The sequence below is a fragment of the Solea senegalensis genome, linkage group LG7 (assembly GCF_019176455.1).
Source record: "Solea senegalensis isolate Sse05_10M linkage group LG7, IFAPA_SoseM_1, whole genome shotgun sequence".
NCBI classification, from domain to species: Eukaryota; Metazoa; Chordata; class Actinopteri; order Pleuronectiformes; family Soleidae; genus Solea; species Solea senegalensis.
The window spans coordinates 18,024,078-18,051,486 of NC_058027.1; the positions used below are offsets into that span (position 1 = coordinate 18,024,078).

General features: G+C 40.6%; 2 protein-coding genes across 3 annotated transcripts in view; one reads left to right on the forward strand and one right to left on the reverse strand.

The window, feature by feature from the left end:
- The window catches only part of LOC122772456 (granule associated Rac and RHOG effector protein 1-like), a 34,752-nt gene extending 18,091 nt beyond the window's left edge, over positions 1–16,661 (reverse strand). The window contains exons 1-2 of one of the 2 annotated variants that reach the window (XM_044030527.1): positions 16,604–16,661; positions 2,256–3,696 (exon numbers count right to left, since the gene is read on the reverse strand). In XM_044030527.1, coding sequence (XP_043886462.1) covers positions 2,256–2,759 — 504 coding nt within the window. In that variant the 5' untranslated portion in view covers positions 2,760–3,696; positions 16,604–16,661. Of the gene's footprint in view, positions 1–2,255; positions 3,697–16,031; positions 16,537–16,603 lie in introns of those variants that run through there. The other variant, XM_044030526.1, reaches the window with a different exon arrangement.
- Positions 16,662–18,272: 1,611 nt separating this feature from the next.
- On the forward strand, positions 18,273–26,898 carry gpib (glucose-6-phosphate isomerase b). The gene is made up of 18 exons (XM_044030528.1): positions 18,273–18,460; positions 18,711–18,801; positions 19,451–19,519; positions 20,125–20,244; positions 20,362–20,445; positions 20,518–20,664; positions 20,881–20,952; positions 21,045–21,089; positions 21,214–21,267; positions 22,212–22,272; positions 22,767–22,810; positions 22,953–23,105; positions 23,598–23,727; positions 23,870–23,946; positions 24,517–24,645; positions 25,678–25,753; positions 25,859–25,925; positions 26,475–26,898. Exons 1-18 carry the CDS (start codon positions 18,342–18,344, stop codon positions 26,596–26,598), a joined length of 1,662 nt encoding a protein of 553 aa, XP_043886463.1. The 5' UTR covers positions 18,273–18,341; the 3' UTR covers positions 26,599–26,898.
- Positions 26,899–27,409: the final 511 nt, after the last annotated feature.

Here is a 27,409-nt window from a genome sequence, read left to right on the forward strand (position 1 = left end):
GACATTCTAAGCAGCAAGGAAGCTGGGTGCCGATTTAGAAAAAAGTTTGTTTTGCAGACTGCACTGACCTGAACTTCTGGGGGCTCTTAAAAAGGAAAAGAAAAAGGAGGGGTTGTGTTGGGTTAAAGACAAAACGAGGAGAAGGAGATTGGGGCAAGGGGGTGGGGGGGTGGAAAGCTTTGCATTCCACAACTCCCTGAACTCAGAACTGCATTTGGTTCTTTTTGAAGACCTCATAATATATCCAGCTGCCAAAAAGCATTTCTTCGCTCATGAAAACAAAGAGTGATACCTCTTACAGTCACAAATACATCACAAAATAAAAGACAGGCTCAATTAGCAATTACCATGAGCTAGGTCAAAACAAATTTAAGCAGTGTGTGCACAGAACTCTCCTCTATCAAAATAAATAAGGTAATAATCACCATCTCAGATACTGAATCAAAAGCAGTGTTTGACTTCAGTCAACACAAATGCAGTCCATTGATGACTCATCACAAAAGTATACAGGCTGTTGCAGATTAAATTCATATAACCACCACCAGCTTTAACCAATACGTCAGTCTTGGTCCACTTGCTAATCCTAATAATCTACAACTACCCAATACAAAAGAAATACTACTTTTAACATTTGCTGTTACAATACTACTCCTAATGTGCCCCTGAACCTGAGTATTTCTGTTCACATGTAACTGGCACTTCACAGTCATAATATTATTGTCATCATGCAGCATATTCTTAGAGGTTAATTCCACTAACATACTGGAATGAGGCTATTGTAAAGTAAAGCATTAGTGTGTTTCTTCCACTGCTTTAACAAATGAACCTTTTATGCCTGAGGCCAGACAGCAAATTTGAGTGCCAAGCCATGCGGTCTAAACTTTCACAGACTTGGGCTTCCTCTAATATTCATCTGTGCATATCCAAGACCACAGAGAGTCAGATTTACCGACTGTGGTGCAGAAGTGTTTCCTGTTTTGGGCTCAGCCACATCCACTGAGGTCCTACAGTCCTTCCAGTGTCTGTAGCCATGTACCCAATCCCTGCTACATACAAAACTATTAGGTAATGATTATACCCATTATTTTTGTTGTTGCAGTGGCAACCTTATACAGTGCCACCTGCGGCACTGTGCTTAAGCCGCAGTCAGATGAAATGTGATTAAGACTAAGAGTCCGTACTCTTTTAAGTTTAATGTCTGATCATCAGTGTAACTGCTGGGAATTTGGTTTGTTTTGTGTCTTCACATCTTGCACTATCCACAATCACATGCAATATTTTCTACTACCTCTGATCTATCCAAATGTTATTACTGAAATAGAACTATGGAACTCAAGTCACACTATGATTACACTCTTAATTGCCGTCGTGTTGATGAAGTTCACACTAAGTCTGTGGATGTGGGGACAGCTGAAGATATAGCTACTTAATGCTGAGGGCACAACAGGAGACTATGTAAGAGTGAAGCACAAAAACAACAAAATTGACAAGATTTTCCATTACAATCTCAATTCATGTCCATTACTCCTCAAAGTTACCCATAAAGCCACAGAGGGTATGCCATAGCTTAGATGTGGCTGAATGGTTTCGATAATAACTATTGGACTAGTACACAGTGATTATCTGTAGTGACTTCCTTCTTCTCTCTGCCATTATGTCTAGTCTCTTCAACAATCACGTTCCTTTCTTTCCCGCCTTTAATTCTATACAAGATTTGACAGATATCAGAAAGTTCCTATTTGAATGGTGTAAATTCTATTTTCGGGAAGTGAGATGGGGAGGAAATGATTCCCACATCATGGCTGTGTCGATTACCAAATGCTTTATTAAAATCTCCCGAAAGCGCCTTTACTGGTGCTTTTTTCCCCTGTTTTGCACATCAGCAAATTAAGAGGTATGGAAAAATGATGTGGTATTGAAAATGACAAAAGATGACTTCTCACATGCCCTGTGTTTTTCACACCACACTCTCACATCCTGACACCAGCTCAACACTGGGCACGAGGATCCTATTTGAGGCAGGAAGCACTGATTCACTGAGCCAGCCTTCTGACAAAAGGCAGCTCAGCATCTTAGCACCTCTGTTAGAAGATGAGTCACGGGTAAATGAATATGAGAGCTTAGTGCCTCAGCTTGTGAGCTTCACTCATTTTATTTCCAGGATATCAAGTATAAGACTATAAGACATGACACAGGTATTTTACTTAGGCTCAATAAGTGTTAGTGGTGAATAATTCTGTGTGAGCAGCACCCACCTCAACATCCTGCAGGCTGAAGTCGTTCTGGTCTTTGAAATTTGCGGCACCAGAGCTCAGCTCCATCAGCATCTTGGCAATTTCAGGCTTTATTGCTGCAGTCAGCCTGCTGGCCGCCTCCATGACGTGTTCCTGCACGTCCTTCAGTTGCATAGCTGCTTTGGAATAGTGAGAGTTCCTGAACACACTGCTGAACAGGTCTGTGAGGAAGGCGCTGGCCCGGCAGAATACATTGAGGGCATCCAAATACTTGGAGATGCCTTGCTGGATGTCTGCAACTGCAGTGGTGGCAGCAGAAGGCGGAGGGTGGCAGCTGCCAGGCATGCCCACACCTGTGCCCATGGGTGAAGAGGCCGAACAGGAGGAGGCCAGGGAGGCGCTCAGGGTCCGGCTCAGCTCAGGCATTTGGTACTGCTGGTGCTGCTGCACTTTCTGCTTGGACCCGCCGAGCAAAAAGCGACGCTTGTAGTCCATTTTACTTTCCTGCGCACTGCAACAATACATAAGTGGTGCAACAGCACCGGAAGCTGCTGTTTTTATTTAGTTTTTCCCAACTAAGTGCTCTTGTCCTCTTTACAAAAGAACAAACCAAACAATCCTTAAACAATCCTCAAGTTACGTAAAAAGACAGCCTAAGGATTCCACCTGCCAGAAGCTCATCGCAGTGTGCCTGGTGGAGCAGCAGCACAGGGAGAGGTGAGGTCCGAGGGCGATGGAAAAAAACTGGCAGGCTGAGAGAAATGCTTACATGCAGTCCTGCTGCAGATTTGTCAGGCCCAGTATAAAAAACAGCACAGACGCACCACCAGTTTCCACGTTTCCAGCGTCAAACAAAATTCTCATAATACGGGAGGAAAGGCAAAATCACACCTACAGCCAAATTTTTAAGTGTTACAGTAATTCACTTTCCTTCAAATGGGGAGAAATCCTTCTTCATACAGTATACAGATGCAAATACTTGGATATCTGTACATATACCAGTCTGTACTAATAAAAAATAGAAAATCCTTTTAAAAGCTGAAACCAAAAATGAATCCAAGGAAAATGTGTCACTGGTCAACAGCACAGAGTGAGTTAACTAAAAAAAAAATAGAACAAAGCAAACAAACAAGTAAATGCTGGAACCAGAGGATGTGACTTCTTCTTTGCTTTTGCACTGGCTGGTAGAGAAGTTAGTGGGAGGCGAAGGGCAGACAGACCCAGTCCGTCTCAAATCCTCCTCTAAAAGCAGGAATTTGCAGGCAGTGAGCAAGTGACCAGCTGATAGCTCCGTCTGCCTGTGTAAAGTCTCCAGCAGCTTCCTGGTCTCCCCCTGTCTTCTGGCTGAGGTAGATATTACTCACTGGGGAAACAAGCACGCTTCCAGGTCTCGCTGTTCTCCACAGGTCCAGACTGGAGCGACAAAAGCACAAATGTATCTGTAAGGCCTCTAGGTCATTTCCTAAGGGAGGAAAGGGCAGAGACATACAAAAAAACAGGGTTAACATCAAGTCAAGCAGGAAGGATGAGCTCTGTTTCAACTGGTATATTGTACACTTCAAAATAAACTGCAATAAAATGCAATTTGACCAACAAATATAGTACACTATTACATTACCTTTCTTTACATCATAAAAATAATTTGGTCTTACGTTTATGACAAACCCTAGAGATGGAGAAGCCATAGCGTTTAAAAAAACATTTACAACATAATGCATCTTGCATCCAATGGCAGCTTCAGTTTCATTTCTGAGAAAGTAACTGACGTAATGTCTGTGAACCTATTTCACCATTTGAAAACATGTTTGTGTTTAAGTCATCACAGTTCAAATGAAGGTAGTCAAACTCTGCATGGACCTGCTGCAGATATTAACCACCAACCAGAACTAGTATTTAGCCTCCCCTTCTTCTTAAAGAGACTTATGATATGCCATCACAGTATAAATAAACTTAAGATATTCCATTGTGGCTACCCTTTCAACTCATGTAGAGTATAATTAAGAAATGTGGATGAAAAGGCCAAATAAATGCAGAATATTTCCTCTTTAACTACAGTGTCAATTTGATCACCCACCACAGTAATTATCCAATCCACTGACACATGACCAGAAAAACCTGGGAACCTGGAAACCTGGGAACATGAGCAACTGCACATCAGTGACAGTAACTTTAAATGTTACATCATATTGACAGACGCATAAATATCCTTAATGTGGTTTCATAAGTCTCATACATATGTATCGCATTTCTTTCTGCTCAACTTGTTTTGCAGGTGTCCTTTTCATAGTTTCATACAAAAGATTAAACTGTTCGCTTCACATTTTAAATTTAACTTGTAGCCCCCATGAATAACATGACTGCCACAAATCTGTTTCACCCCAATTTGAAATGTTAAATTTTAAAGGTCATACCCAAAGTAAAAACATGAAATGGAGAAAGTGACTGAAAGAGAGACTGATGTGTAACAAATATTTCAGTTTTATTGCACACCTAATAATACTTGTGACTATTTTTAACCACCACAGATCGTAACAGCCATTATGGTTTTGGATGAATCAACTGTTACAGTGACACATAAAAAACAACAACTTATTTTTCTGCTACGATTGTAAGAGGATGTTTTCAGCCACATTTCTTGAAACTTGTTAGTAAAACGATGCAACAGTTTGGTAAAGAGCTGCGGTTTAAAGTTGAGCATTTCTAGACGATTACTAACACCATACCTCACAGAGTGCGTCTCTGAAAAGAATCTCTGGCAGAGTCTGGTTTAGCAGAACACAGCAGCACACAGAAATTCCTGCAAGACGCCATTGTTGGAAGACACTGCAGAGTCTGTTGAGCTGCACGGAGTAGGAGTCACAATACTCTCATTCAATACCCAAGAATTGTAAGATTTGTTCTCCTTCTGGCCTTTTCGCTTCACTGCGACTATAATATTTTACATTGTCATAATCAAAGGGGGAATAAGGCTTCTCACTCTGCCTTAATAAAAACTAACTGAAATGATAAATAGCCAAAGGACATCTTGTTACCGTCTGAACATTTCAGACAGACAAGTGTAAAACAAAAGTGGTGGCATACAATATTACTGTACAAAAGTCTCAGGGCACCACTAGCTTTGTTGTTTTTTGTCCGTCAAATTATGTGAATTAATTCTATGGAATGGAATGATGTAACTGAAAGCTGGTCTTATTTATTAGCAAATGGTCAATGAGATTAACTCACACAACATGTGTATGTAATGCTAAAGCATGTCCTGAATAAACAGCAGATATTTCTCAACATAAAATAGTCGGACAAACAGGCTTCCAGGCTTCCACTTCAGATTTAACAGAGCCAGGGTAGTGCCATTGTTCAGTGTAAGGGTAGTTCACAATAAATACTTGACACTTTAAATAGTAGAAGCTTTTTTTCCTGACAATTATACTGTATAGTCATTATAACATTGCAAAAACAACAAATCTAATGGTGGCCCGGACACCTTTGCACAGAAGTGTCGGTAACAATGAATAAATACAATAATCAACCTGACCTGCAATCATCCGTTCAGAAGTACTTTTATGCACTGCATATCCGGAGATATATTCCGGAGATTTCTGCAGGGGGCATATAAGCGAACGTCTTCAAAGTGTCACCCTACATGTACTCAGAACTTCTTCTGTCGACTCTCTACTCAAATCACCAGATATTTTCCGAGTGGGCCCTTGTGAGAACACAGCAGGGGAAAACTCTGGAGAATTCAGGGAGCAAAAGCAGCTTGTTTGACTTAGGTGCTATTCCCTCGACCTGCATGTGCCAGACTTTCTCCTGCTCTTGTGAACTCACCTGACCGAAACAATCTCCCCCTACATTTATTATATGTTAATGACAAGCTCTGAAGAATGTCTGGGCCATTCTCCATTATTAAATCTGCTACTCAACAATGCAGAGGGGTAGTAGGCACTAAGAGTGATACAGACACACACCAAACATCAACACGATAGACTAATATGTTAAACACACATCTCCCTAAACAGTATTGTTATCATTCTGTGGCATATTCAGACTAAGTTATCTTGTAACACCACACTCAAAGCTTCAGTGTTTTGGGATGATTGAGGAAAAGTAACTTGTGGGGAAAGAAAAACACTGAACCCAACAAGATAACGCCATCCAGCCAGCAGCCTCTGTATGTGAAACAGCTGCACAGAGGCCTTACATACGTAGCTTCCATTGCGCAAGCCTGGAAACATAGTCCTGACCTTCAAACCTCGCTTCCTTTCACAAACAGAGGGTACACCCAACAAAAATTAGCCCATCCTCATCTGTCCAGAACCACTGAGTGGAGAGAGAGCGAGCTGAGGGATACTAGTGACCTATTTATCAAGGGGTGTTCTTCCCAAATGTAAACCATTAGGTTACACGAAAGTTGTCAGTGCTGAGATTATAATTTAAGTAAAGATATGCAGAAGAGTATAGAGATAATTACAATAGGATGATTGGAACTTTTTAATCTCTACTTTGATTTGATCATTCAGCACGAGAAATAGAAGAGGCAAAAAAGGAGGTTGTGACAAATAAAGCATTGATTTATGTAGGATCCTATGAAATCTGTGCAAAAGCAGTTTAAAGTTTGCAATTCTGTCTGTAATTCTGTTATCACTTGCTCATTTGCTCACACCAGGTCCCCTCAAAATAGACACTTGGCTGTCGGCCACCAATTAAAAGTCACTTGCCACTAGGATTAACCAATTTCCTGGGGGAAACCCTGACTTCTTCTAGCCTTTTAGCTACAGTCAGTGATAAAAACAACAAGATGTAGGATTTCAACCTTCAAATAATGTCTACAACATTATTTTGATTGTACATCAACTTACAACAGTTTGAATAGCACCCCATTAAAGCTTGAGCAGGTCTGCATCACCTGTACTGACATTATGGAATTCAAAAAATGTGCATACAATGAGCAAAAGGTTATATGAGCCTGGTTGAAAACGCAAGCTACACAAACCAAAACATTATCCTTTTTTCTGTGGTTAGATTTAATTTCTAATATCTTGAAAAATGTTACAATTTTCAAGCAAAATGCTTTAACATAGGCTACTGTGTGCGGTTCAGAGTTTATTGGCTTGCAAATAAATTCACATGTTAGTGTGACATAATTTACAAGGGTCCCCCCATATGTAGAGCAAATCTTACTTTGTGTTAATTTAAAAGTAGGTTTATTGCATCCAAGTGTGGAGTATGCAGGTGTGAAATGGTTAATTTGTTAATTACAAAGTGTTTGAGAGGAGCAAACTAATTCAACAGTGTACTAAAACTAAATCCAAGAGATTATAACGACAGCAAACCTACCAGGTGGCCCTTAACACATGCTAGCTGATACAGTTAATAGCATTTGCTAAGTAAACATGAAACCCGCGCATAGGTAGCCTGAGGTTAAAGACTATATTTGTGACACATGTACACTGTAAGGCTTAATAACAGGGAAAAGTGCAGTTATACGGTGTATAACATACGGTGAGAAAAAGACAATAGGGAACAAAAGTGTCCAACATAGATTGTTGTATTTTGTGCTAGTGCATTTGTCTTTCATCTTTTTCAGGGTCTACTCACAGATGGGAATAACATCTGTGGAAAGTGGTGAGAAAGCTTTGGAAAGGTGGTTTGGAAAACCAAATGTTAAACATTCAACCTCAGAGAAAACATTTTTGCTTTTTATTAGATTTAATTAACAGCGGTGTACCAGAGTCACAAGTTGACATCTGCACTAATGTTCATGGATTGTTTTTGTAAGTTAACTACACTTATGAAGTCTTGGAAAGGATAGTAAAGTATAAACATATATTATGTTACAGAGACAGGGCATGTGGCTTTAGATGTATGGATTTTGCTCTGAGGGTGAAAACCTTGCAGTGGCTGTTCCTTATTCATGGCTCCACTCTCCTCAGAGTGAACAAAAGTTGGAATAAGTGCGGTGTGTCACAGTCCATTCTGCCTGAGCAACATAGGAGGAATTTTTTTGTTGGGCTACTCTCTGTTATATGGTTGCTCCATGGAGACAGAGTTTATCTATGCAGCATTATTAGAGAGTGTTTGTGTTTTACATTTCTTCCCTGGCTATAAAACTCTGTAAGCAAAGGTTATTCCAAGAGGAGCAGACATGTTATCAATATTAATGAGGTTGTCCGGCTTCTAGGAGAAGCTCCACTGGCTGCCAGCCTCCTGTTGCAGGGCACACTGTATTAGAGATTGCACCCAAACAAACACATGTGATCAGAGAGTCCCTCCGGATGTACTGGAGATGTGCCAGTCCACTCTAACGTCCTTCCTGCAGCAGGGGCAGCTTGGGGGCTAATGTTAGCACTACTTCCCCACTCACCATACATGCCAGCTGCTAGGCTTCAACAGGATGGGGGTTTAGGTTTCCTTGAGCAAGCTCCCTGTCGCCAGTAACAAAAACGCCAAGCCAAGTATGTCAATGAGCATGGATAGTAAATCACAGAAGTACAATTTACCTGTTGGTGCAAACAACAGCAGTGATCAACAGACAACTACAAAGAGCTGTCTTATAGCAGTAACTAGGGACATAATAATAATGTCTGTTTCCTTGCATTCATGTCATTTATATGCACCTCACATAATGTGCACATCAACCAACGCACCGATATAATTTAAATTAGAAGAAGTCAAAGTGCAGGGAAACCAGGCAAGGTGAAGATGCCGCTGAGTTGCACCTTCACTGAGGCAAAGGACCACGACTCCAGCAGGACTGTGCAGCTACAGCTATGATGCTACTTCTTTTGGATAACTACTTCAAAATGTTATCTGTGGCAAAAGATAATCACTAAGTTACGGATTTACTGTGTGAAGAAGTGAAACTGGCAACTTTTTTTCTATTATTATCAACATTTCCGTCAAACTTAAATTTAAAGTTGGGCAATAGGGCATATAAATGTTTTGCTATGAAATGGAGCAGCTCCCCAAACTGGGACTTCTACTTCTAAAAAGAGCCACGCACGTACCTGTGACATGCCTCTTACACGAGCAGTGTGGCCCAGAGTTCTGCACGGGTCCATTTTTTTTAAAAGCCACTGCCCACCTGCATTTAGTTCATTTTCACTTGTCCTTGAACCCATGAATTTATTATGCATATTTTTTAGTCGTTACACAGCCTTTTTGCGGGTACCCGACCGGTAGGACTGGCTGCTAACATGACGTTGATGTCGAATTACCATGATATTTTGTCACTTTAGAGCTACTGTCAATCTTGGTCCAAGATACTTTTGGATTAGCCACTATATTTTTGTGGCTGTCACTTCACCGCTACGTAGTTTAATGGCTGTGGATGGGGCAGCTGTTACCCATGCTGACAGCTCCTTATCCATCTGCCACTGTAAGGCAAACACAGGACCTGTGAAGCTTCAACCTCAAGGCCTGACATTAGCTCGCTCATGAAGTCTATTTCAGCCACCATGGGCAAAACAGCTGCCCTATGGACCACACTGCACTGTTTTTAGACACTCCAAAAGGCTCAGCTCAAAGAAAAAAAATGCTCTTCCTTACATCTGTTGCCAATGAAGCAAAGGAATGCATTTCCCCAGAACCCTCATAATGTGAGTTCAAATGATTACAGAAAAGCAGGTCCGGAAAATGTACATATTCCTGGCCTGTTTTTATCAATTGATTGATCAATCAAATCAGTAGATCAATTGATAGGCGAGGCAGTTAAGTAATTGAAAGTTCTTTGTGTATTGATGAAGCTTCTGAAGGCATTCCACAGAGTAGATGAGCTACAAGTAGGAGAATTGGCAAACAGGTCGAGGAGGTCAGTTCAAATGACAGGACGACAAGTGCATGAGCAACTGTGTGACAGGAGCTGAGCCAGGCTCCTCTTGCCCACAGAGCACAAGGAGAGTATTGTGGCAGCCACTCATCTCCTCATGCCACTACAGAGAAAAAAACTCTCACACATGCAGTTGCATGACTTTGTGAAAGGAAGAGAATAATAAAGGCCTTGGCTCTGAATTAATATTAACTGTAAGAATCAATTATCTGCCAAGGTGATTCTCGTGGAATTATTACGTACGCAGCTGCAGGTTTAGGATGGTTGAAGGTAGTTTGGTTTTGTTTGCTCTTGGTGTGAAACTAAAAATACAATTACTCTGATACTGACTTATCATAGAAACCTGAAAATATGAGCTTTTTTGTGAAATCACATTGTATTGTGCAAGACTAGGCTTTTGACAGAATATGCACTTTCTAAAGATGTAGTGAAACTTTTCCTGCTGCTCAGGCAAAGCAGTGTTGACTATGTTAGGAGAAAACCTAATACTCATATCAGTCAAGAGTACAGTTGGTGAATAGGCTGGATAATATTAGGCTAACCTGTAGTGTCATAACAGACACTGTAAGTAGCTTATGGCTCCAATAAAAATAGCCGGCAGGCCACTCTTACAAAGGACATACACAAGGCCCCACAAGTCTGTCTCACATGTGCTAATGCACATTTTTATCAGATAATGTCTGTACAAATAAATTCTACTCTCACCATGGGAATTGAGACAATACATTCTAAAAAGGACACAAAAAGCTTACTCTAATTGTATGTAATGAGAGGCTTTACACAGGGTATATGCCTTTCTGTGTTGGTTTGTAAGCAAAAGGTTCTGATAAAGAGCAAATGGCAACCTGTGGGGATGAAAATGCTTCCCCCAGCCTATATTGAGCAGCCTGTAAACTGCTGGTTGCAGGTTGTGCTGCATGCCAGCCACTAGGGTGCTATATTTTTAGCCAGGACAAAAGTGAGAATTCATACTTCCACTTTAGGCACAATGAGGCAGGATATAGAGGAGTCAAAGAAAAAGTCCGAAATCCAAGCTTGGTCACACAAATAGAACTGTTTTCATGTAAAATTAAGCTACACACAGCAGTCAGTGTTGCAACTTCAAGTGACTGAGTGTTTCAGAAACCAACAACCTCTCCTCATTTACCAGGAGTGGATTTCAGAGCTTGTACAAGATGTTGACCAGCAGGATACATTATAAAAATGGATATCAAATCTCTGTTACCTCCTCTGTTCACTTCTGACATTCTGTTCATAGAAGGAAAAGAAAAATAGTTCCTGGAGGGGTTAGGTATCCTATTACACAAAAGCGTCATGCTTTATTTGATCATCCCAAGCATTTCACTGGGAATATTGAACAAAGGGGCAAATAACTGACCACTAAGACTAAACTGGTTTCCCAGGAGACAAGGGTGAGACCCCCCCCTTTCAGTGTTAGCCCACTAGCTACTTCTCTCTAGATAGGGAATGGCATCTTATTCGGTTTTGCAGAGAACATGCCTGCAGGCAATGTTGAATTTAGGTGTACAAAATACACTCTGCTACAAAAAGGACAAGATGAAACAGACAAGGACTAGATGTAGAACTAAAACCTCTCCCATAAGAGAAAACACAGACCCCCTTCCCCACCTTCTGCCACACGCTAGTGCAAATAGTGCTGTTAGCTCTGTGCATCCAAATGAAAATCCTGGCACACAAAAGAGACTCATACTACACAAGCCTTCCTTTCTCTATGGCATGGGTTAATAAAAGGTTTATTACCCAACACAGTGATGGAACCATAGACCAGAGCTCAGTGGCATTTAGGCTATCTATCACTGAGCAATACTGTAGCCTTATTCTGATGGTCAGTAAGTTTAATTTGCTGAAGGGCTGGGTGATGATGAACATGATATAAATCACATCAATATTTCTGTCAAACTTCCCCTTTACTTTGAAGAGAAATGTAAAAATAGTAAAATGTCATTTTAGTTTAAGTATTGCTTATTTTTGTACAAGTTGAACATGGCAACTGTGGCACATTCTCCAAAGTTTAGATAAATAAAACGGGAATATATGAACTAAAATCCTGATACTTGCAGGTTCAAAGCTTCAACAAACTAAATTGATTTGTTTAACGTGGATGAACCGAGTTCTATCGAAGTTAGATCGAATGCATCTTGTTTTTACGTTGAGGATAAGTTGTATTGCAATATATATATATATATATATATATATATATCGTTATCATATTGTCCAGCCGTAATTTGTCATAAACTGTCTATATTTTTGGGGCGTATAGTGAACCAGTGTATCATAACTACTAGAAGTAAAGAGTAATTTTTGCCATCTACTTTGTCTATTTGACAAAGTAGTTTTTATGATTATCCGTTTCATGTTTTTTTTATATTTCGTTTAGACATAAGTCTTATTTTTATTTTAAATATGTGCAAGCACAATAGTTTAGACACAAAATACAGATTGGAGAAACAGGGCTAACTTTTTGTGCAGAATTTGCTAATATTAAATGGTCACATCTTATCAGATGGAAAAAAATAAGACAATAAGCCAAACATATCTGCTGATGGTACAAGCATGTGGAGGCAGTGTTATGATCTGACGATGCTTCACTTGATCAAGTCTACATTCAGCAACTCCATCATATATACAAGATTTTGCCCAAAAATGATTGCAACCATGGATAGATAAAGTTTATCAAAGCAATTCCACGGATAATGCATGTTGTAATCAAAGCTAAAGGCAGTCCATCGAAACTCTGAGTATGTGACGTTTTATTGGGCAGGAACAGGCAGTGTATCGTGGCCATTGGCTGCACTGACTGAAAAAGATCTATAGAAAAACCCATATCAATCAACCTTATGCTCCACAAACGCTTCATTGCTTGTAGCTCTATTAACAAAAAAGCATTGCTCCAACAAATATCCAACATATAACATATATATATACCAAGATTAAAGAACAATGCCAATAAGACAATGTTTTTTTTATGATTAGAAGACTATTTTCAGTTATGATCAATATTTACAGTACGTTTGCTCTCTGCCATCGAGTATATGTGGCCATGAATTGAGTCAAATCATGAAAAGGTTGAGGGATCACTTAGACATACACTAAGCTGCAACCAACCAAGAATATCTCTGTGGTGCTTGTGTAAGCTACAAAGTAGAGGTAAAATTTAGATTCCTTCCTACAGCACCTTGGCATCTCATGACAGACACACTTCAAAAAACAGCAAACTGCAAAAAGTCAACATTACTGCCTGGCCCAAATAAAGAGTGGAAAGTAAAAATCAAAGCACAAAATATTTAAAACAGGTTCCAATAATACCATGACCTGGGTTAACTGATCTCTTGACTACTGTGTGACACTGATCTGAGCTGTCTAAAACTGTGCAGCAAGAGAAACACTAGGCTTTTGTAGAGGGAAACATCATTCAGGTCTGTGGAGATAGAGTCACTAAAGCACAGGCCTGATCTCCACCCCAGGCAAGAGCAAACAGTAATCTTGTGACTGCAGGTCGACTTCCTCACTCATGTATCCGGATTCAGTGTTAGACTAAGGGAAAGTGTCACGTCACATCACATGTTGACAAATGGTGACAGCGAGAAAGAAAAAAGAAAAAACAACATGGAGCCTCAGTGCCAGTCCACCAACACAGTTAAATAAGCTGTTGAAAAGTATGAGTTTCTACAAATGCAGAGAATATTGTCAAGCTCATAGTGGCACAGCTGTGGCAGATGTCATATAGTAGGTTTCAATTAAAGTTGTGTGAGCCTGCAAACATTCAGGAAAGTTGTGACCCTAAAGGGATAGTTCAGGTTTTTTGAAGTGTGGTGGTACGTGGTACTGACACAGTCAGTGCTGAGTTTGTTGTGTGTGCCAGGAATGAGCCTGAGACACAGACCATAGACCACGAAACAAAGGTTTCACCTTTTACAATCTCCACCTGCCTAGGTCTTTTATATCTTAAGAATAGAATAGAAACTTCAAGACTGACTTGAGGCAACTCTACATTAAAATCTACAAGCCAAATAGCAAAAGATGAATCCATGTGATGCCACTGGCAAGACAGTGGCTGTCTAACACCCTCTTGAAAAAATTGAGGCATCTTTTTTAATGCACTTCTTCATATCGTTCCTTTGTACTATGGAGACTTAGGTTATATTTATTGTTTTTTTCAACGCAACCAGGTTTATGCTGCATCTTTCAAACATGGATACAGGGTACTTGGAGGTGTATCATTGCACTCTCCTATCAATCAAGTGACCATGCAAAACTCCCATCACATTCAAAAAAATGTGTATTTTACAACGTTCCATGCTGAAGACACTTTCATTTTAACATTGTTGTTGTCAAATTAAAAATCCCCTCCAAAAGTAGTTTGCGTCAGGTTTGAAAAATCAGGTTTTATGTGTGTGGGGTTTTTTTATGTATCACAACTTTTTAACCCACAAGGGTGAAAAACCACCTCAATGTGTGCCTTCATCCACTGCTGTTATGCAAATATGGGGATATAGTTCACCAAGATAAGTAGTAAGTAGTGCATAAGTCCATGTCACCGCAGAAGACTAGGAAGGTGCAACATGATTAGAGGTCAACCAAGTTTTTCTATGGCTAATGCCAATATTTAGAAATCCAAAAATGGATTGGTTGGGATTAGACTTAGGTTGAGTATAAATAGGTTACACAAAAGTAAGTAACTTAAATGAACACTTATGGAACAACACTTAACGGTCTGTGTCACCAATCTACACATTGTGTCTGCATATAGAGTTAAAACATAATGTCTAATCTTTATATTACTTAATATTTACTTAATATTCACACTTATTATTTTCTGTGACATAATTCACTCTTTATTACTGTCTTTAACTTTGTAAATATATATTAATTCTATTTCTCAATTGTATAGTATATTGTGTTATTGCTCTTGTTTTATTGATCTAGTATATATGACATATTGCTGTTGTTTAACTATGCCTTGTAACATGACTTTGGGTATTTTGAAAAACACCAACAAATAAAATTTATTATAATGTATCAAATACATGATACATGATTAAACTTTGACAAATAAACTTTTGGATGGAAAACTAAAGTTTTTGTGTCTTCTGTCAAGTTTATGGAGAAAAATTAGCAAACTTACATAAACCTAGAAGTAATACTGGCCATTTACATGAATAATAATCGACCTATGACGATTATTATATCATGGCAAAACTGAGGCCTATACATCGGTCTACGTCTAAACTTGATGGCGTAAATGAAGCATAATCAAGATGTAATAAAAAGGCATTTTGTTGACGCTTCCCATCATCGAGTGAAATGAAAAGCAGCATCACAACACCTCTATAGCTGTTTTAGCAGCAGCGAGACGCCGTTAGCTCCTACTTTAACATGATAGATAATTAACTTGTGTTTGTTTTGAACTAGCTATAAGGATTCTTTCAAAATAGCTGTTTAGCAGGAAGCTGAAATAGAATCACCCGCAAGCGTAGTTAGCCGGTTTCATCGAAACTCTGCGGAACGACATGGCCCAAGTCACGGGAGCATTATGTCGCAGCTATTAATACGGAATTTGAATGCCCTGCACGAAGTGTCGCCGGAGAGGCGTCAGCGGTATCGGTGACAGGAAAACGCCAGCGCGTACACAGACGGGGAACACCCGGTGTCCTGGGTCTGCTGCACTCCCGTCTGTAACATCGGCCACTGGCCACACAGAACCACACTCGCCTGTTAGCTAGCAAGCTATTGTTCTGTCCCCGAGGTTTATCAACACTGTCAGTTCAACTCCAGACACAATTACACTGTCACAGGAGCCGCAAATCACCCCTTTGTCGTCACTTGAACCTACGCTCCATTTTTGTGCTGGAGCGACTGTAGCGCATAACTTAAAACCGAGAACGCCCAGGTCCGTTTTCGGACATGTTGACTAACCGGGTCGCTGGTGACGACAAGACTCATTTACTCACCTACTCGTCGGTTACCGGCACCGTCACGACTGTCTGCTGTCAGGACGACGATTAGTCCAAAGCATCATCCACACATACAAGCCAATGACAGCGTAAGCAGAAATAGACGACACCGCCAATTGCTGCTGCCTCTTCACCACCCTAAGCGGATGCGCTTTCACCACTAGGCATCAAATTAGTCCATACACCAACATTTAAGCTTGTATTTGAACACAAATTTCACATGCACATTTGTCTGTCTCTGTGATTGTTTGGCCGCATATCTCACTGACAGAATAGGTTTCAAGTACGAATGATAAACAGCAATAACCATGTCAGAGTGAGATATGTCCGATGATGGACGCATCGGTGTTTCTAAGCAGGCTAGCTACATAGCAGGGAAAAGCTAGCCTTAGCTGCCCAGCTAGCTCTCTGCGACACGACAGAAACACAAGGTAATGCGAGCAGCCCGCTGCTTATCCAGTGAAGAGCCACAAGAATCAGTGCTGCGTCAACCAGGATTAAACCGAACACCTTCAGTAAAACACAAGGAAAATAATAGTACACGCGAAGTAAAGCACTGCATCGCTCACCAGCTTAGGCATCCACCCTCTTGACAGCGAATCCCCTGTCGGTGTAGCCGCCGTCAAGAGCGCGTCAATTAAAAACAAGGCTTCCGGTACAACTTTCACAATAAAACTCTCACAGTGAACTGTTATGTTTTGTTTTGTTCCTGTTTTGTATTAATGTATGTAAACGATGTCTAAATTCAAAATAATATATATTTTAACTTTGGTTTATATAAATACGTATATTAAATTGTATCAATCTATGACAAGAACTATTTTGTGTTGATTATCTTCTGTTTGTTTGTTTTTTCTTCTGAAGTACTTAATATGTTAGCCACAGTTTTAAACAATGTCTTGAATATGTGAATATGTTTTACTTTAATATTCTCAACTCAAATTCATTTATGGAGCACATTTAAAAACAACCGAGGTTGACCAAAGTGCTGTACAGAATGACGTCAATAAAATAAAAATGAAGTCAGTAAAAATAGAAAGCATAAAAACATATAACGTTCAAAGCGATACACATACAACAAACAAACAAACAAAAACAATCGGAGTCCAGTGTGTGTATAGTGGATATATATGTGGCTATGCATAATATCGTATATAGTTGTTTTCTTATGTTTGTTATTGTTGTTGAGTTCTCTGTCTAGACTGAGGATGTGTAATTTACCCAACGATAAACTGATGTTTTCTCGCCCTCTGCTGTGCGTAATAGAGCATTGCAGCCTGCACTTCAACAAATGGTTGTTGAGGGCGCTACTGTGCACATACAGATGGATGGCAGCTCCACTCCCTTTGTGCCCAACCACTGATAAATGCTCTACTTTTTGTCTGCAAACAAGAAACACCTTACATCTTAAATCTTTTATTAATTGTGTGTTCATGCATACAGTACAGCCCACAGCCAGGAGGAAAGTAAATGGACTTGTAACCAGAGGGTCAGTCAGTCAGTCATCATCTAACTGCTTTATCCTCCACCAGAGGGTCGCGGGGGGTGCTGTGCCAATCTCAGCTACATCGGGCGATAGGCGGGGTACACCCTGGACAGTTCGCCAGTCCATCGCAGGGCCACACACAACTAGAGACAAACAACCATTCACTCTCACACTCACTCCTACGGTCAATTTAGAGTGTCTAATTTACCTATTCCCCACATTGCATGTTTTTGGACTGTGGGAGGAAGCCGGAGAACCCGGAGAGAACCCACGCACACACGGGAAGAACATGCAAACTCCATGCAGAAAGGCCCTTGTTCCAACCGGTGCTCGAACCCTGGTCTTCTCGCTGCAAGGCGAGAGTGCTAACCACTATACCACCGTGTGGCCCTGTAACCAGAGGGTCACTGATTCAAATCCCAGGAGGGGTCAGGGTCACCAAATACCCATTGCTCTCTTGGAACAGATCAGTCGGTGTGTTCTTCTTGACTTTATTTAGTCAGGCAGGCACACTGACATCAACATGTAATCTTGGAGAGACCCGCGAACAAGGAACAAGTATAACTCACAATAAAACTCTATAATTTCCAGTACATGCACTGCAGTGTGTTTGTGGTGTAGCTCTGCAGGGGTTACATCATGCACTGTACCCCCTGCAGGAGTGGACGCGTGACCAGTATATTGTGTCTCTGGTAGGAGGGACTACTGTGTGCACTCTCTGCACTGGATACCCTTCAAAAAGCTTTCCCTCTGACCTGCTCACTGCCACTCAGCCAGACTAGTTGAGCACAGCAGAGCACAGCAAGCCCTCTCTGGACAACATGGGACTCACACAGGACCCCAACTTCAAAAAGCTGCAGGAATGGTACACTGCCCATGCCCTGAACCTCAACATGAGGCACATGTTTGAGGCAGACAAGGAGAGATTCAACAAGCTCAGGTATATGTCTTCAAAAGGTACCTGGATGAAAATACGTCCTGCACAGCACCAGTGAACATGATGTAGATATTTTTTTATGTCTGTAATTTTGCTGTATTTGTAGCATAGGTTTTTCAGTTGACATGAGAATGCTGTAATACATTCAAACTGTACAGCTCAATACATAATGGTCAGAAATTAGATTTTACTGTTTGATTATTGTATTTACTGTAAATCTCCTGTGTCTGCCACTGTTTGTTCTATGTTTCAGTCTCACTCTGAAAACTGAGGAAGCAGACATTCTTCTGGATTACTCCAAGAATCTCATCACAGAGGACGTCATGAAGATGCTGGTCGATCTGGTAAATCTGTATATATCTAAGCTTATTCACAGTAATGCCCTGAATCTGCATTAAAAGGATGAATAAGTCAAACAAAACAAAAATAGAGCAGACAAGTCTGGTAGTGATATATATAAATATATATAGTAATAAAATACGAAAGGACAAATTAGTCAACAAACTGGGATACAATGTTGAAACCTGAGGCTATAAAAGATTATGAGGTTCAATTAAAAATGATTAAAAAGCAATTATGAGAAAAATAAGCGATGAAAAACAAATCATGAACAAATCATCATGCAGATATTTAAAATGCTCTTGAACTTTATTCCATTTATTTGGTACAAAAAAACTGAAAGTTAATTTATTAAGCGCTGATCATGTTGTGAACATGTTTGTGGGTAAATGGATCTGGGTTTCAAAGGATGGCATGTCTACACAGTGCCCTGTAAATAAAGATGAAGCGGTGTGTTTTAAATGGCTTTAATTCATATCTCCTTTTCATTAGAAAGTCCTGTTCATTAGACTCACAACTCTATCTCAAGCCTAATTATTGTGTGTGCCAAAATCTATCAACATGGAGTTTGAAAAACTATTTTAATGCATGCAAATACTTAAGGTAATGGATCTGAGCCTGTAGAGGACTAACATTTACTGTTTACCTTTTCAGGCCAAGTCAAGAGGCATTGAAGCTGCCAGAGAGAAGATGTTTAAAGGAGACAAGATCAACTTCACCGAGGTGCTTCTCATTGTCCACTGTAACTGGTTATTCCAATCCAATACAACTTTATTTGTCAAGCACTTTAAAACAACCACGGTGGAAATAAGAGACACAATGACAAAATACAACGTGCAGAGCCACAACAGCGAAGGCCTGGCCCTCCTCTGAGCTTACATTTAGTTTTTGGTTCGCTCAGTTGCAGCAAATCAGACGACCCTGAGAGATTATTGTCAGTGATTTCCAGTTTCTGCATTGATCCTGATTGGGGTGTTTACGCTGTGTGACATACAAAAACTAGAGAAAGCACTCAGAGAGCACAAACCTCCATCGAATTTCACCACTTAGTTTCCCACAGTGTCAAGCCAGTTCAAGATTTTGAACAGACTACTCAGTGACATACTTCTCTATACAAGGGGTTACATGGGGTTAAGCTTCTTGGATGAAGATTAGCGGAGCCGGGAATGGAACCCACAGCCTTTAAATTGAAAGACAACTCTCTCTCTATCGATATCCCCGATACACAAAACTCAACAACAACAGCCCAATAACCTTTAAATCCTGGACAGGAAAGGATCACTGTCACATTGACGTGTCTCTGTGTGTTATGACGTGTGCAAATGCAGGGCCGTGCTGTGCTCCACGTGGCTCTGAGGAACCGCTCCAACACCCCCATCGTGGTTGATGGCAAGGATGTGATGCCAGAAGTCAACAAGGTTCTGGAAAAAATGAAGGGCTTCTGCCACGTGAGTCCAAGGCAGCACCAGCTTGGTGGATTTCAGTATCAAGGGCATGACAGCTATAACCCAGCTTGTAGCTTTGATGACAGTTACTTTATAATGATCATATTTATCTGTTTGTAGAGAGTTCGCAGCGGCGAGTGGAAGGGCTACACGGGAAAGTCCATCACAGACGTTGTCAACATTGGCATTGGAGGGTCTGACCTTGTGAGTGCATCTTTTATTCTTTCACACCTCTGCGGACATGCATCGTCACTCTTATGAGCTTTTCTGTTGCAGGGCCCCCTCATGGTGACTGAAGCCCTAAAGCCGTACTCCAAAGATGGACCTCGGGTGTGGTTTGTGTCCAACATTGATGGAACACACATCGCCAAAACCCTGGCACAGCTCCACGCGGAGACGACCCTCTTCATTATTGCATCCAAGGTATAGCTGGACACAAAATAGATTCTTGAAACTGCACCACACCTGAAATGCAATGTTGAATATTTTTGACATCAGCCTTTATAGTGACCTCTCTTGCCTGTGCCTATACTCCATAGGCACAGTGACGGGAAATGTCATTTCGGAGGGGAACACGATGAGTTCTGTTTTTTACACACCATCATTGCCATCAATCATTATAATGTCATTTTTAAACAGACATTCACCACCCAAGAGACCATTACCAATGCTGAGTCGGCCAAAGAGTGGTTCCTTGAACACGCCAAAGATGTGAGTATGCAGTAGTGCCCTCTCACTAGAGACAACTTCACGTATGATGCATTTGTTCATATTCTCTCTGCTCCCTCTGCACGCTTCAACAGAAAGCTGCTGTTGCTAAGCACTTTGTGGCGCTGTCTACAAATGGAGTAAGTCACAACCCACCATCAGTGAATAAATCCTCCCTTTCTGTTCAAACATCTGATCGTGACTATGCTGCTTTCCCCTCACCCTCTCTCTCTCTCTCTCTCTCTCTCTCTCGCTCCTCCTCAGCCCAAAGTGAAGGATTTCGGCATCGACACTGAGAACATGTTTGAGTTCTGGGATGTGAGTGCTCTTCAAGCCTTAAGGCAAACTGTGTGCAGGCTTCACGGCTTGACTGTGATGTGGCAGGATTCAGCAGCAGCTATAAATAAATCAGACTTTTGACCTGTGAAGTAGGTGGGATGGACACTCTGGCCAGCAGCTGCTTGGAAACCAGAAGCCCCTCTCTGCAGACTTAGTTATTATTGGTAGCGACCTTTTCTCTTGCAGAGGTTACTGTAAAGGCTGCGTCGTACCAAAGGTCAGCGAGTTGCACTCGGTTACATTGTTGGTATTTACAGAGTAACAGCTATGATTTGGCCTTTATCATGTCGAGAAGCCTTTCACAAACTTAAGAACTATCTATAAATCCTCTGAAGCGCACCCTAACCTTGAATTACAACTCATGAGACTAGGATTAATAATGTCCCATACTCAGATTAATAATCTGTCCACTTGCACTTTGTTTCTGAATTTAGCATTATCTTTCAACGCATGCATGAACGACAAATTAACTTTGAGTGTAAATACTGAAATATTAGGACATAGAAGGTCACATTATTGCTATATATGTATATGTATATATATGTATATATGTATATATGTACTACCTGCTATACTAGGTCAGATAAAAGAAAACAAATTTAATAATATATAAACGCCATGAATTGATTCTCTCTTCTGTCTTCTCTCTACAGTAATTTAAAACTCATTTACTAAACTGAAAATAAAAAACACATTTATTATTTATATTCATGGCCCACACTTTGGGAATGGCTGATGTAGAGAAAATTAGCTTGGCCAAAAATGAACATAAATTATTTATAACACATGACACTTCACAATATTCAGGTGCACCAATGTTTCCTCTGTGGTCTGTGTAGTTCTCACCACCTTTTTTCTGTATGAAAAGCTTGTTTCACTTAAAAAAATGCATCTCCAGTATTTTTGTCAATTTTCTCTTTTAGTGGGTTGGCGGTCGTTTCTCCTTGTGGTCTGCAATTGGAATGGCCATTGCCCTGCACATTGGTATGTACAACGGACGTTTTGACGTAGTGGAACACAGCAAAATGTGTATTATACTGTTATCAGGGATGAGGCATAACATGAGGCAAGTGTCTTCTTGCTCTTGTTTTTAAGCACATATAGGTGCTGAAAGTCAGCAGGCTAAATTGCTTTTAAATGTTAATAATGTCCACCATCTTTACACATTGTCATGCAATCACAATGTGGGTGTTGTGTGAAGAGTCAGAGGATCAGCAATACCATTAGATCATCGCCCGGGGGACCAGAGATGCCTGTGTTTGTGTTTTCACACACAGCAGTTAATGGTATTTTATTGTGTAACCCAAGAGGTGAACCAACCACCACTGACAACCTTATAAAACAATATGCACACGACTATTCAGAGATTTCTTTTGCTGATATTAATGGTAGGAGACATTAAAAATTGGAATACTGTTATACTAATGATCAATAGTTTATGCTCGTTTCAGCCACTTAACTTTTCTTGTCCTCATCAGGCTTTGACAACTTTGAGAAGCTTCTGTCTGGAGCTCACTGGATGGTGGGTATAAACCGGGATGTCATGATTACTTCAGTTTCAGCTCTCTGCCCCTCTAATGCAGAAAAACCATGTACATCAGCCCTGCTGAGAAGAAGAGACGGAATACATGAATGTAAATCCCTCCCTCTCTCACCCCCTGCAGGACAACCACTTCCGCACCGCTCCTCTGGATAAGAACGCTCCGGTCCTGTTGGCTCTGCTGGGCATCTGGTACATTAACTTCTTCCATGCTGAGACGCACGCCATGCTGCCCTACGACCAGTACATGCACCGCTTCACTGCCTACTTCCAACAGGTCTGACACTGATGCAGGCCTCTCAGATCTCTGTGAGGGCCTCCAAGAAAAGATTATAAAAGACTTTTTAAATGGATTTAAAAGATGACTGAGGCAGTTTAATAATCCCTTGTATAAAACTGACGAAGGGGCTGGAAAATATAATTTATGTTTTTATAATATATATATATACTGTTCTAATCAAAATTAACTGTCCACCTCTCATAAAAACATTTTGGCAAATAAGAAACCTTTTATACCCATATTTGAGACGCCTCACTGGGCTTCTCTGAGAAGTCAGAAATTAATCAAGCATAATATGCAACCACTAAAACTGATATTTCTGTTCAGGAATGGAAGTAAATAACTATAATTTCACCTCTAAATCAAGAAATAATAATATTCTTTCCATTATAGACACATAAAAAATGATTTTGATAAAACTTCAAGATAGAATTGCATGTGTGATTTTGAAGGTCTTATTTTGATGATGAACGTGTTCGTTAACTATAGGGTGACATGGAGTCCAATGGAAAGTACATCACCAACCATGGAGCACGTGTAAACTACCACACTGGGCCGATAGTGTGGGGAGAGCCAGGAACCAACGGACAGCACGCGTTCTACCAGCTCATCCACCAAGGTATCGTTCCAATCAATCAGTCAATGTTTAACATCAGAATCACACAGCTGATTCCTCTTACTAGCTTTGCCAATAGCAAGGAGGTTATGAAGCAACATGGGCCCCCTCCGTGTGTTCATGCAAATAACGTTCTTCAACACAGGAACACGCATGGTGCCCTCCGACTTCCTGATCCCAGCTCAGTCTCAGCATCCCATCAGAGACAGCCTGCACCACAAGGTACCCCTCACTGGTTTTACCAACTGCAGATCAGTCATGAGAGCAAATGTGGTTTTATATAAGCATACATATTTTAATACACTCAAATATTGCCTTTAGTTTTCTTGCTGCATGGAAGTTTGTTCAATTCAATAGTGGAAAAACAAACTCAAGGCACTGGGAATGTTTTTTTCCTTAAACATAGTGACCTGAAAAGAATTTTGGATTGTGATCTGAGCATGTGTATTAATTACATGGAAAACCTGAGGAATACGTTTGAGGGGTCATCCGCAAAGGTCACAGGTTCCACCACCATTCATTAATTTGTTCATTTATTCATTCATCGTTGACTGTTTTATGAGGGTCCAGGGATTGCTGATCCCAAATGACATCCTCTTGTAACTGGATATGTATTGTGATACAGAAAGAACTCAAAAAAAAAAAGAAAAAAGAAGGATAATCTGTTTTTGCATAATACATGACGTATAGAAAAAGTAGCATACAAGCTACAGAATCTGAAAGCAACAGAGAGACCGATCAGTATCTTTAGTTGTAAAACATTGTGTGTGTGTGTGTTTGATGTGGCTGTAGATTCTGCTGGCCAACTTTCTGGCCCAGACGGAAGCTCTGATGAAGGGTAAGACCACCGAGGAGGCTAAGAAAGAGCTGGAGGCCAGTGGCCTGAGTGGAGACGCTCTGGAGAAAATCCTGCCTCACAAAGTGAGTAAAAGTCAAGAGAAAGTGACTATAATAATGATAAACGGCCTTAAAACAACAGTATGCAGCAATTTTAACTGGAAGCAACAGCTTTAAAAGAATGTTGCATGACAGCCTGGACGCCTATAGTCCAAAGGTCTGCAACATGCAGCTCTATAGAGCAGCATGTGGCTCACTGTAGCTTTGAAAGAAAAAAACAAAACATTTATTTCAATTTCTTTCAAAGTGAACACCTCTCATTTAGAGATTAGAGATTTAATATTTCGTCAGTTACAATTATGCATCGCATCCTACGTCTACGCCAAATGTATTTATATAAAATAAAAACCTCACCAAACCCGACAGACCTGTGTTTGAAATATGGAAAGCCATTCCCAACACTAAAATGAACCTGTGACAGCTATGAAATGTCATTGGTTTTTTTTGTAGTTCTTAAATTTCACAAATGCAACTAACTTTCGGTTATTCTATTGATATATGCAACTTCATATGTGATGTTTTTGAGAGGGGTCAAAAATGGCTAAAGGTTGCAGACCCATGACCTGGTCTGTCACTATGGTAACATAAAAAGCAGTTTTAAAACTGCCAGAATTGAGTCAATTATGTTTAAACGTAATGCTTAACTGAAGATAAATTTTAAAGGCTTTGACGTAACTAACTCTAGTCAGTTTCAACATGAAAACTTTGTTTTCTGACTTGGAGACCAACAGAGTAAATGATCACCTGTGGCAACAGAGGGCGCTGTTGTTCTTGAAACTTTAAGCTAGCGGTGCTGCTTTAAACCTCAACTTAGTGGGAAAAAAAGCAGTCATCTCATGTTATTTGTAGGAAACAAATAACACTTGGCACGAGCAAGTGCTTCCAGGAGACCATGCCAATTACTGAGACTGGAGAAAGCAAACACAGGAGCTGCTGGGAGCTGGTGCCCACCACTGACCATGAATAAACACAATAATCCACAGTTTGTCAGGAGCGTTTGTTATAATGGCATACAGAGAGCGAAAGAATCATTTCTCCTTGTGTTTTTAAACACAGGTTTTCCAAGGAAACAGACCAACCAACTCAATCATCTTCAAAAAGCTGACACCGTACACACTTGGAGCACTTATAGGTAAGAACATGCAGTGGTGCTGTGCAAGATTCTGCTGCATTTTTTAATGAGACAATGACGTCCACTGAAACTCTTGATGAGTTTTTGTTTTGTCTTGTGTCACAGCGATGTATGAGCACAAAATCTTCATCCAGGGTGTAATGTGGGAGATCAACAGCTTTGACCAGTGGGGGTGAGTCCGTTTTTTATTGTATCAATTTAATATTTCTTTGAGCAGCTTTCCCATAATCAGGTTGTGTAGAAAAAACACTTAACATGTCAGAAAAATTATCCTAAAAACATATTAGTGTTTCTCAATCCTGGTCCTGGAGCGACCCACTGCCCTGCATGTGTTAGAGGTGTTTCCCTGCTCCAACACACCTGATTCAAATAAAGGGCTCGTTATCAGGCTTTTGCAGTGCTTGCTGATTATGTGATCATTTGAATCAGGTGTGTTAGTGCCCTAATTTTGACTATTTCCATTTGATTTGATGGTGCAGGCATAAACATCACACACATGTGAATATGTTAAGATGCTAGACATGTGGAAAAGAATGTGTTTTCAGGAGGGTGACTTAAACATCTGTAATTGTTGTGTCTTATTTGAGCCAGTACTGTGTGAAAGTAAAAGAAAAAAATAGAACCAACAGTGTTAGCAAGGGTGATGTTGTCTGTTTTTTGAACTGTCCCTCATGGTCACTGAAACTATCCCCGCTCTTCTCTCCTCTATGCCAACTGTCAGAGTGGAACTCGGGAAACAGCTGGCGAAGAAGATTGAGCCAGAGCTCAAGGACGCTGCGGAGGTCCACTCCCACGACTCCTCCACCAATGGACTCATCAACTTCCTCAAGAAGAACTCTTCCTGAGCTGAGTCACCTCGACATGGTCCACTTTACCCTGCAGCGTTATCCATCAGCTCATGAGCTGCACAAACAGGAGACTCACCGAGTCAGCTGGTTTGCTCCCACGCAGTCTGGCTGAGGCACGCTGTGCCCTCATTAATAATATCGTGACTGTCTTCACTGCTATTTATTTTTTCCTGTCTTTTACAGTAATTTGTGAGGGAAAAAACCTTTTTGTATTAGAGTATTGTGGAAGTAAAAAAAAAAAAAACCTGTCTACTGTCATAGGAAATGAAATTTCTGGAAATAAATGACTCAACACAATTCCACACACCACTTTAATAGGTACACCCTTTCACTGCCTGTTAACATAAACATCCAATCAGGAACTCATTTAGACATAATCAAGGCGAGCATCAGAATCATTTAGAGGATGATTTACAGTAAATGTGATGTGGTTGTTGGTGCCAGACAGGCTGGTCTGAGTGTCTCAGAAACTCACTGATGCACGGGGATCTTCACTCACAGCCATCTCTGGGGTTTTACAGAGAACGAGCAGAAGTTCTCTGGGAAAAAATGCCTTGTTGATGCCAGAGGTCAGTGGAGAATTACCAGAATGGTTCAAAAAATTATAGACAAGCAACTGAAACTCAAACTCATTACTACTAAATATGTATCTTGGAATACACAACACGTGGAATCTTGAAGCAGATGGGTGACAGCAGCAGAAGACCACCCCAGGTGCCACTTCTGCCACTTTTTAAGTGACCTGTGTGTATGCAACGTTCACTCGTAACGCAACACTAGGTGGCATTAGTGTGCAAATTGTTGTCAC

Bases quoted from the DNA above. Each gene is read 5' to 3' on its own strand.
- gpib (XM_044030528.1), top strand. From the start codon at position 18,342: ATGGGACTCACACAGGACCCCAACTTCAAAAAGCTGCAGGAATGGTAC. The intron at 19,520-20,124 runs GTGCTTCTCATT...GTGCAAATGCAG, and splicing joins ACAAGATCAACTTCACCGAG to GGCCGTGCTGTGCTCCACGT. The intron at 20,953-21,044 runs GTGAGTATGCAG...ACGCTTCAACAG, and splicing joins TCCTTGAACACGCCAAAGAT to AAAGCTGCTGTTGCTAAGCA.